This window comes from Mercenaria mercenaria, chromosome 6 (genome assembly GCF_021730395.1).
Source record: "Mercenaria mercenaria strain notata chromosome 6, MADL_Memer_1, whole genome shotgun sequence".
NCBI classification, from domain to species: domain Eukaryota; kingdom Metazoa; phylum Mollusca; class Bivalvia; order Venerida; family Veneridae; genus Mercenaria; species Mercenaria mercenaria.
This window is the reverse complement of record NC_069366.1, coordinates 30689373-30701569: the sequence shown is the minus strand read 5'-3', so window position 1 is coordinate 30701569 and position 12197 is coordinate 30689373. Positions and strand designations below refer to the sequence as shown.

At 36.3% G+C, this 12197-nt stretch overlaps 1 protein-coding gene across 1 annotated transcript; it reads right to left on the bottom strand.

The window, feature by feature from the left end:
* Positions 1-1520: 1520 nt before the first annotated feature.
* On the bottom strand, positions 1521-10955 carry LOC123549267 (uncharacterized). The gene is made up of 12 exons (XM_053545531.1): positions 10528-10955; positions 9331-9439; positions 8699-8807; positions 7713-7842; positions 7044-7183; positions 6460-6570; positions 6114-6237; positions 4611-4975; positions 3855-4082; positions 2919-3093; positions 2018-2266; positions 1521-1644 (listed from the first exon to the last, which is right to left on the bottom strand). The coding sequence occupies exons 1-12, from the start codon at positions 10772-10774 to the stop codon at positions 1538-1540; spliced, it is 2094 nt and encodes a 697-aa protein (XP_053401506.1). The 5' UTR covers positions 10775-10955; the 3' UTR covers positions 1521-1537.
* Positions 10956-12197: the final 1242 nt, after the last annotated feature.

The window sequence follows — 12197 nt, the reverse complement described above, 5'->3', positions numbered from 1 at the left end:
TTTGATAGAAAAAGAGACCTATATAAACTTTGCAAACCTCTTCTCCATGAATCTTTTGATCCAAAAGTATTTTCCCAAGAAAATGAATACAGGGATAAAGGAAAAAACATATTTCAAAGAGCTTATAAGGTGTAGTTGTATTTTGTGTTGGTGTCTTAATATATTAATCTCAATTTTGAGATATTCTTTTGTTCAAAAGGTTTATTTTTCTAATTGATTCTAATCAGTATAATCCGAGAATGCCTATATTTTGGACAAATAAAATCTATAAGAAGGTCCTTTGGAAGCTTAGAACGCAGCAAAGCAAAATATTAGCAGTGTCAGCTTGACTATCTATTCATGAGATGTAATGGAATGTTCAATAGCCATTACGCCCCACGCTGATCATATTATGTATAATAAAACTAAACTGACGGCATGATCACAAAAAAAATGTAGCAATAAAAATCTCTCTCCACCGTGTCTTATTGTTACATGCTGGTAGTCAATATGAAGTTGTCACCTTCCTTCTATTGAGTCTTTGACGCATGATGTAAAGCATCTCTTCAAGTGAGTTTTTTTATTGAACACTCCAATATTAATTAGTACTTCCAGCAGTATCATATGATTTTTTATCTACAAAAAAATATACTCGAAACAATGTCAAACTCTGAAATGCTTATTCTGGAAAGGGTATTTTCATTGTATATATATATATAAGGGGATCGTAAGTTATATTAGAAAGGGTATCTTCATTGTACATGAATACCAGGGGATCGTAAGTTATATTGGAATGCGTATCTTCATTGTACATGAATACAAGGGGATCGTAAGTTATATTGGAAAGGGTATCTTCATTGTACATGAATAACAGGGGATCGTAAGTTATATTGGAAAGGGTATCTTCACTGTACATGAATACCAGGGGATCGTAACTTATACTGGAAAGGGTATCTTCACTGTACATGAATACCAGGGGATCGTAAGTTATACTGGAAAGGGTATCTTCACTGTACATGAATACCAGGGGATTGAACCTCATTTGCCTGGAGATGAAAGCAAAGGAAAGTATATATGGTTGTCTTCTGTTTTTACCGTGTTAGAAGCGGCCAAAACATTAATCATACAATGAAACAATAAAAAAAGTGAAAGAAAGGGGTTTATCTATACTAAGCGTACATATACTGCTAAAATATATAACTCAGAGGAGGAAACCATTGTTCATTATAAATAATTATATTTCATGGGATCTTGGCCAAAATCTTTACGTTTACTTCATTGTTTTGTTTATACAGATAAATGTGAATTATTTCTTAGCGAGTCTTTTTGTTCAGAACGAAAGGAAATTGCAAGGCTGTGGATTGCACTTTGCTACGGCATTATGAGTTTAACGCTAAATGTAATGTACACGTAAAACACCACAAAACTTTGGACTGAGAAATATAGTACTTTAACAATGTCCATATTCAATAGATCCATATAATATATCTCTGTCACTTTCTCAATGATTATTATTTGCACATGATTCATGCTATAAACTGACAGATTAACTAGTTGTCTAACCAGTGTCCTCCACCATGTAGGAAGTGTTCTCTGTTTGGAAGATTGTTTGTGTTTCTGTCGTATAAAATTTAGCAAGAGAGATGAGTATGCTTTTGTACTTTTCTGAAAACACAAGAAAAACTGCTTTATACTGAGATGGAAGCTCGACATTTAGCAACATAAATGTGCATCTTGCCATCTTTAACATACTGCAAACATTTCTGTAATCAATACTTAAGGATTAATCTACGTGTCATAATGTCGAATAGTAATGCAGTATTTTGTGAATGTCTACTGAAAGATTCAGTAGGATTAATGCATTTTTCACATTTTCAAAGCCCACCATTCACAACTTTGACTTTTCTTTTCAAAATTGTTAAAACTATATTTGGTAATACTGAAAGGGCAGATAAGGTGTTATTTTTTTTTACAAAGTATGTATGCTAATATTACTACTCAAAACAATCATCTAATTGCTCATGTAATATGCACATACCTTTCAGTAAGGTTGTATAGTCATCCTTTTGGCGTATAGAATCCCACTGGAATAATGCTATGATATTGTCCGTGGATAATGTTTGTTCCGACAAGTTTTGTTCAACTGCTCCGGAACAAATCAACCGTCCTCCAAGTTCAAACCGAACAGGTTTTATTATTTCTCTGACCTTTTTGGTGACGTCCTTGAACTCCTCGCTGGTAATGTCACCTTTCCGCCTCATAAAGGAAAGCGTGAACACATTTTTCTCTGACAACGAAATACATTTATGTTGGAATATAATTCATATGTATCATTAACATGAAATTTAACTTATGATTGACAGTATTGTGTTTTGATATAAGCCAAGTCTGAAAAGATCTGGAATACAGACCGTTCAAGGTTCTGAAGGAGAGATGTATGTTGTCTCAATATCATTATTGTTATGTTTTTATGATATTACAATTGTATTATACCAGATTTATACAGCGTCCTTTTCATGATAGACACGTTCAAATTCGCTTAATATAGCACAAAGGCAGCCACACAGGGCGCCAAATTCCATCCTCTACTAGTACAGACACACAGCGATCTGACCAGAGGGACAGAGTGAGACAAAGCCACAAGAACAAAGAGAGAGAAAGGTCCTTTTAGATGCATCTTCGGCAACAACATCATGTCTTGACTACGTTTGAGGAAGTTGGTAAAGTTGTAGAAAACAAAATCTAGAATGTGTTGAAATTAATATTCTCTGCAACTTTGAAATAATTGAAAATACCCAGTTCTTTCTAGGATAAACTCGACTGTGAAAGGGCATTTGTTTTATCTTAATAACGTCCAAGACTCCCGTATGAGAAAGTATGAGCCCCATCTAATTTAGGTTCAAACTTGCAACCTTCATAGAAATATATATCCCACTTACCGTTCTGAAATTCTTCGTCGGAGCCTTTCAACATTACACAGTCAAATATATCTACACCAGACGCATCATTCGATTCTTTGAAACTCTTGAACCAGTCTGACCCACTCTCATACGTTTCAAACGATAAAACTGCTATGGAAGTTTGTGCAGGCCAAGAACCTTTGATTACAATTACCTGAAACAGTATATGAGCTGTGCCATGAGAAAACCAAAATAGTGGCTTTGCGACCAGCATGGATCCAGACCAGCCTGTGCATCCGCGCAGTCTGGTCAGGATCCATGCTGTTCGCTTTCAAAGTATATTGCAATTGGAGAAACTGTTAGCGAACAGCATGGATCCTAACCAGACTGCGCGGATGCGCAGACTGGTCTGGATCCATGCTGGTCGCAAAGCCACTATGTTGGTTTTCTCATGGCGCGGCTCATATGTGCAAAACATCTCTCCAGAAAATGTTATTATAATTACTATAAAGCAGCGTGAGGCCTCAGAACGCAACAATTCAAGAAAACTATAAATCGGTTTTAACCTTTATCCTGCTTATTTTCTAAAATGGACTAGTCATTCAATTTGGGCAGTACCACTCATTATTCAAAGGGGTTTTCACTAAAAATTGGTCTTCACTGGCCGCAAAGGCAAAATCACATGTCACCAGCAGGCTAAAGGTTAAGATTGATCTTAACAAAAACGCACAAGTCTATTCAAGAGATAGAATAATAAAAGAAATAAGTCAAATGGACCAAGTTGTTTCATCAGCATATTTTTGTTTATGTAATAACAGTTCTTTCTAAAGAAGATTAATTAATCCAAAACAAATGTTCCTTTCAGAATGATACATGTATACAAATTACAACTGTCTAAGCTGAGAACGTTATTTATATGATTCAATTTAGACGAAAAAAATATTTCTTTAACAGTAACTGCAATAACGACAAAACCTGAGGTGCAACCGCAATGATTTTCCCGCCAGTTTTTGTTAGTTTGGCGCCATTTTGTTTCAAAGTTGATCTGAACTGTTTGAGGCAAGTATCGGCAAATCTGATTATCATTATAATACAATGCTGGTCGGACTGCTCCGCGGTATTATTGTCTTGTTCGCCTGCTGTCTCACTTTCATTGCTGCCTGCCAAACATTCCTGACTGTTAGAATTTTCTTTCAGAGGTTTCTAAAGGTAGAACGCATACAATTAATCATGTTTCGAGTGCACAATAATGCTACCACTAGCTGTAAATGTCTTATCAACAAGTTTACTGGAAACATCGTTTGTTTTCAACTGTTATTTATTCTTATACTCAGTTTTGGACAAGAACGTCCTTTTTCTGAAAAAATATGCTTCTGAACGTTTTCTTTTCAATGCAAAGGTGATCTGCAAGTGTTAAATAGAAGTTCACCCCCATACAAGATAGTAGGCAAGTGATTAAGGCCGCTAACTCCGAATCACTTGCCCATCAATTCAGGTGAGTATCAACCTATTTGACTTGCGGAAGGCCTCGGGTTCAACCTAGGTGACTGCCTATGCGTGAAATAATGCGCCAAATAATGCGTTGGTTCTTTCTCCGCAATCAAACGCTACAAAGCCACAATATGACATAACCAGTTGGTGTGATATTGCGCCCAACATATAAAATACCATAAATCAATATGACTCCCTTATAGCCAATAAACTTTAATAAATTATATAAAGTTATATTACTTGAACTGGAAACGACTCCATATCTTTCATTGCTTCATCGTATGTAGGCGGATTGTCACTGATAGGTGGCGCAGTAGGTTGCGCGCGCATTTGACTGCTTATTGCCGGTTTGATTACACTTCCTTCTACCTTATTTGGAGATTGTTTTGAATCGCCTGGGGCATTGCTTTTTCCAGAATTCACTGGCTTTGTGATGTTTTTGGGACTGACAATTTTCTTGGTAACGAGGGGTTTGAAATCGGGTACGTATGTACACCAAGGCACGTATGTGAATCTTGGAAATAACTTGTCTTCCCAGATTTTAGGGCCATCCTCATATCCATCGACGCACTGGGTGTATGTGATAGCGGACGAAGCATCTATCACTACAACGAAAATGCAAAATTTCTATTAAAACACATTTTTATCATTGTTATCAAAAGTATTGTACACCTTGCATAGCTAATCAGTTCTTTTCTGAATTAAAAATGCTTTGTATAATTTTGAATAAAGTCACAGAAACATTTATGTAGAACTCAGACCTAGTTTTTGATAATTTCTGTGTTAAAGTATCCGGTCCACAAATAAGCAAGTTCTATATAACAGTGCTGTTAAAATACATCAAATATATCAAATATTGATGCCTGGTAAGCTCATATAATTTTGGTATCATTTGAAAGTGTATTGTCTACTGAAAAAGAAAATATAAATTACATATATTTCGTAATACATGTACATGACAAAATATGATCAAGAATTTTTATGTTTTTTACTTTATAGTTTTCAATGATACTTCAACATAAATCCAGTTATAACAGTGTAAGATTTATCATTTCGCAGTCAAAAACATGACTGTAGTGATTCGTGCATATTATTATGGTCATCTTATTTACTAATTCTTGTTCAACAGACACAATTCTTTCAAATGATAGGGTCACCAGGCATCGAAATTTTATCTATTTTTAGATCGGATACCTTAAAGAATTTTTTTAAAAAGACTCTGAAAATTTTGTTTCTAATGCCTGACACAACCTCAGTAGGCTAGAGGTAGAGCGACCGCTTCGAGTGCGTGAAGTGGCTCCCTGGCCGCGTCATACCAAAGACGTGACAAAAGGTACTAAGTAGTTTCTTTGCTTGGCGCTCAGCATTAAGAGTATACTGTTCTAGGACTGGTCAGTACAGAGTCAGTTTAATTTAACTGGGTGGATTATCATGTCACACGTCTCCGTTGTTATATTCCAGTGAGACAGCACTATAAAATTGCGCATTGTGTCCACTGCTACAAGTAGTATTATATGACTGGACAATTGTTGAAAAAGACGCTAGACCCGAATCTATTTTTCTGACGTCCCCTATTTTCTTGGATTTGCAAAACTCAAGATCGCCAGAAGTTTTAGGAATGTGTCGCAAGGCATATCCATAATAGTTGTTTATGTATTTATTTGTCTTTTTGGGTTAAACAAACAAAATTGAATTAATCCTTGTGTTCACCAACCACATTTTGTAAAACTGAAATAACTTTACCAGGTATGTTATTTGCTCCTTGTACTTCCGGTACAGCTTTGTGACCTTGTGGAATGGTGCCCACTGTAATGGGAAGTATAACTGTTGCGTCTCCTCCATTCAACTTTGGAATATCTATAAGAACCTGTTACATAAACATGATTGAGGTCAGAGATCAACAGTCATTTAAATGCAAAAATATATGCAGTAATTGTTTTATCTGGACTTAGCTACAAATACATGCAAATGAAGAAATGGCAATGAGAGTATATAAGGTAGATTTAAAGCAGTCGTAATGGAGTAAAACAAAACGTGAATTTGCCTCTTTAATAATTACTGTGAAGAATTGGATTTTAAATTATCAAACCTTGACATAATACTGCACTTTGATGACATGACTTGCCCTTTCCATTGTGGTCGGTGGGACCGCTGGAACAGTAATGCTATGTTTATTATCAGTTGAACTCAGTTTTCCGCCCTAAAATTAAAATACATTACATTCTTATGCATTTAGATTAGATTTAATAATTACTTTTTATTTCCCGATTGCCCTCCTAAACATTTTACTTTTAGAATTATTTTAACAAACATTCTAGAAGGCCATGTAATATATACATGTATGATGCATGTCGTCTTTGACCAATAAGACAGACCTAGGATTTACTACGGGTATATTACTGAAACACAAGAGTATTTTCAGTTTTATTACATTATCACTATCAAACGCATGCCAATGAAATGTTGCTTTCATCTTTACCGTTGACCGAAAGTTCTATTCATCGTGAAAAAAAATAAACGAATGAATTGGACAGGTCAGTACCAGACAAAACTATCCTATTGTGAGATTATTACAGATTTCTAAAATAAACATAACCTAATCGCTGTTTTATATAAAGTATAATTCCCATCCATGTACTTCATCTTGACACTTTCTAGACGACGTACAAATACCTTTTTCAGTTCCTCTCCGTTGACAGACCTCAGACAAAGGTATTTGAATTTTTCCTCTCCACTAGCTCTAAACTTGACTTTCTGCATTAATTCAGTCTTGATCCTACCCAAGTCTTTCTCAGATTTGTTTTCAGCAATATCTGAAATATATTTAGAAATTTTGGAGTTATTTGGCATTCTATAATCTTATTTTCACTTAAGATAGAGAACATGCATTTTTCATGTTTCAGAAATCTGTCTCGGATTATGGCTTTTATCCCGCCGGCTAAATCTCCCCCAACCAGTGCTGTGGCAGTCATTTTCATTAAAACAAAATCCATATTGGACAAGCTGATATGGAATATATCGGATCAACACGTGACACTGCTTTTTCAACAAAGCGCGCGGGCTTATTATGCACTTGTCCAGGGAATGTTTCCGGAGTCTATAGCCTTGTATATCTATATGTCACAAGACATTCCAGATAAATCTTAACATTTGATGTTTATAGGGAACTTCCACAGACACCGTGACTTGCCGACTAATGAAATCCATTATTTATATGGAAAGATAAAAACATTCTGTCATATTACGGGTTTGACCCTGACCCGTACTCCGATGCCAAAATTTACACTATTGTTGTTTTAATATAATATCTTCAGGTAAGTTGTTTACAGATAATGTACTCACATTTGACATATATTTTCTCTCCAGGACAATAGGCACCCCTATCAGTCTGTGCAAACAGAGTTACCGCCCCTTGATTTCCAAAACCAAGCGCTTTTGCAACCGTCTTCTCAGTTTTCCTTCCTACAAATTTCTTAAAGAAAATACCGCAGTATAAATGAGCCGCACCATAAGAAAACCAACATTGTGCATTTGCGATAAGCATGGATCCAGACCAGTGCAGTCTGGTCAGGATCCATGCTGTTCGCTAACGGCTTCTCTAATTGCAATAGGCTTTGAAAGCGAACAGCATGAATCCTGACCAGACTGCGCGGATGTGCAGGCTGGCCTGGATTCATGCTGTTCGCAAATGCACTATGTTAGTTTTCTCGTGGCGCGGCTCAATTGATGTATCATATTTTCCACTGATGAGCAAGTAACTGCTTAAGAGATATTATAATAGTTAATTTTTTAAATGCACAATCTAAAAGTTTGTTGATATCGGTTTACAATAGTTGTCATTGTGCTGGCGTGTATATTGTTCTGTTTTAAGGACAGTATTTTCCCGTACTTTTGCTGGAAAAATTCGTCTTACACCCAGGGGTGTCAGATGACTCTCGTGCTGTAATTTATTAATTAATGCGTACATTCATACTCTTTTGTAATTAAGTAGTAAAAGACATTCGTTTTACTTTATTTCTTCTATTAATGAACAATACGGCATACAAGAAAAAAAATCGCTAGTTGAAGGTGCGGATGGAAATGTCTGGCTCTCGGGTAACTGTTTTGTGGTAACTCAACAGAGCCTTGTTTTCATCCTCACCTACAACCAGTGAAAGAGCCTTAATTATATTTATGTATAACGCTATTATGTTCTTTTAATTCAGTTTATTCAGCACTACATATATAGATCTATATTCAGATTGTCTACTATCTTTGCCGTGTCATCTTAATCGCGTTTAAAATCAAGACCACGATAACCTTTAAATTAAATGGTGCAAAACGCTTACAGAATATGCAGGGAGATTAACATCTATATCATCCAATACTGTGATCACTTTAATTCTTCTTATATGCGATCGCAGAATAGGTCTCTCTATGTCAAAAGACAGCCAGTACCTGAAAATTAAGTTATATTGCATTTTGACAGGGAGGGACAATCAATATTACTCGCAATGAAATATAAAATGGTATACGACAAAGACAAGTTATTAGAAAAAATCCCAACATTTTAACCAGTTTTCAGTAAAAACATTTGACCATTTGATCAGTGTATTCAGTGTATATATGATATTCTTATAGATGTCAATTGGAGCTTCCGGAGCCAAGGGCTTAGGCCGCTGAATTCAAATCATTAGCCCCGCAACGCTGTGGGTTTGATATCCCACTCAGACTGTAGAATTCTGGCGTAAGGGCAGCCATTTAGCTGGCTTACGGATGGTCGATGGTTCTACCCAGGTGCCTGCCTTGGCCAGAAAAAATGTCCGGAGGACCCAATAATTAATGATGTTGCGCACCGAAGCATACATGTGGGAAGTCAATTTATCACACGGCATCTAGCCTTTATCCTGTTGGCTCTATAAATATAAAAGGCGAAATAAATTGCAAATTTGATAAGACGGAATATAATTATATAGATCACCTGATAGCTCCGTATTTCCCTTCGTATGTTGACGGAAGCATTCCGCTTGGTATTTTGAAACTGAACTTGTACACATATTTTCCAGCGGGATAGTCGACCGTGTCTCCCGCTAAAAATTATATAGATACATATGAGCCGCGCCATGAGAAAACCAACATAATGGCTTTGCGACCAGCATGGATCCAGACCAGCCTGCGCATCCGCGCAGTCTGGTCAGGATCCATGCTGTTCGCTTTCAAAGTCTATTGCAAGTAGAGAAACTGTTAGCGACCAGCATGGATCCTGACCAGACTGCGCGGATGCGCAGGCTGGTCTGGATCCATGCTGGTCGCAAACCCACTATGTTGGTTTTGTCATGGCACGGCTCATATGTATATAGTAATATTTAAGGATAGCGTATACCAATACCAGCTCGGTTCTGAAGTCTTTCATAATTATAATTACATCTGCAGTAAAATTGTAAATCGAGGTTATTTGCATCGCGGTTTAACCCCGAGCATGTTCAAAATCAGAAGAGTTCTAAATAAGATACTACATGTACGTTACTCTTCTGGTGGCAGCGTCTGTATATGGGTACAGGTGACAGTGATAGATAATAACTGAGCCATGCCATGGGAAAACCAACATAGTGGGTATGCGACCAGCATGGATCCAGACCAGCCTGCGCATCCGCGCAGTCTGGTCAGGCTCCATGCTGTTCGCTTTTAAAGCCTATTTGAATTGGAGAAACTGTTAGCGAACAGCATGGATCCTGACCAGACTGCGCGGATGCGCAGGCTGGTCTGGATCCATGCTGGTCGCATACCCACTATGTTGGTTTTCCCATGGCACGGCTCAATTGTGGAGCGGTTTGTTGGTCAAAAGTTGTCTAGAAAATCCATGTAGGATACGGAATAGATGCCGTTAAGGAAATCAGTATCATATACGAAAGCGAAACTCGAGTCCGATAAGGATTTCCTAAACGGCGTATATCCCTGCCCGGTCGTCAATAAACCATATTAAGTCTTTTACGTCATTAATCAGTCATACATGTAACTGGACATTTCTATCAAAACTTCAAAATCGGGCGATGTCTTGTCCAATGTGAAATATATATCAGTTTAGAACGTGATGTACTTGTGCTAGTTAAAAGGCCGAAAATTGTACAAAGCGATTATGTTGTTTTATGTGCAAAGCAAATAACTTTTATAAACTTACATCTGTTATTCGCAGGAAAGACAACTTTTTCTTGTGTTGTGATGTTTTCATATCCTTTATTGTCGTCTGCTTTGGGTTCTGAGTTGGCCCACCTTGTGAGTGTAGCTCCACGGAAGGAAACACTTACTGATTTCACACTGATTGTCTCTCCTATGTCTACGGTCCACTCGCCTTTCAACTCGTCTCCTGGTCGGTACACAGGCTTTTGATCGTATACTTTGATATAAATCGAGTTGATTGCAGGCATGCTGCTCTTGCAAATGAGATTTACCCTTTTTACAGCGAAATTTATGCACTTTTAGAGACCAAGTCTTTTTTGAGAAAGCTGAAAATCAGCGCTGATATAATACTAAGAAGATGTATAACAATGCTGTAAAGTTATATGGTGTCGTAAAATATGATTCCCAGTAAATTATTTTAAACAATTACTTAAGAATTTAAAAGTCCGATCAAAATGAACACAATAATGTTAACTTTACATATGCATTAAATACTGTTTAATATATATAGTATATATACGTAGTATATGATATTTATTTCGCAAGGTTAGATTGTCATATGATGAGATAACGGCTGGGTGACTACTGAAGATGAGGGATAATCTCATTTATATTTATCTTGTATCTACCGAATTTTGTAATATAATACTTGTGATTTTTACTAAATCAAAATAAATAAAAGTGACTTGTTATTTACGTTTTGACTACTTGTAACACCTATATACTAAATTTTCCACAAATACTTCACTGAGCTTCGATTTATTCAGTGTAAATGATTTTTTTCCTCTTCTTTCAAATTCTTAATTGAAAATGTTATTATAACGTTAGTTCCTTCATCTTTGAAATTACACTTTACCGTTTTGTCACATTCGGGAATGGCAGATGATCGGATGCTGAAATAACTTTTAGCCTGAATTTGTGACATACATGCAATATCGATTAACAAGTATTTCCAATACATATTTACTTTTTCGCAAATGTTAAGCTGCATCTAGATGGATGAATGGCTGTTCTCGTTTTGGCTGACTTTTGGCACAAATTAGTTTTTAGACCTAATTGTCAGAAGAAAGGGGCTAGAAAAAAAATCGCATCTAGTCCTCCTATTCAGAAAACTTAAAATTCAGGCCACAGTACGAAAGTAACCCATGTCATTTCAGCTTATTTGATAAGAGCATCGAGCTAGTGTTAATGTGGTCATTGGTTCGAATCCACAGACACTTTTCACAATTAAATATTATTTCAATTGCTTCATGTATATGCCATATATTTACACGACAAGGAATTCAAGGTAATCATTTAAATAAAATTCATTCAGGTTCTATGAATGTCATAAATTGTAAGTAATTACATGAAATCCATATATATGAGGTTGGGCAGATGATATCGTAATAAAAACAAAAAAGAATAAAAGTGCGGTCTGTTCATTTGAATTTGTGCTGAGAAACTAGTAAATTATAACTGAAACATTTCTATTCAAACTGCCTCTTAATGTAACAACCAAAGATAAGACAGGGCAGGAGACCATTTGATTTAAATGCCACACTGCAGCACCGCGAGTTGAGGAGAACCAGAGACTGGCCTACGTTTAACGACAAATATCCCGACGTTCTGTGTTTAACGTGTAACTTAATGATACATAACAAAATAAATAATCACTCAGTTAAAAATACA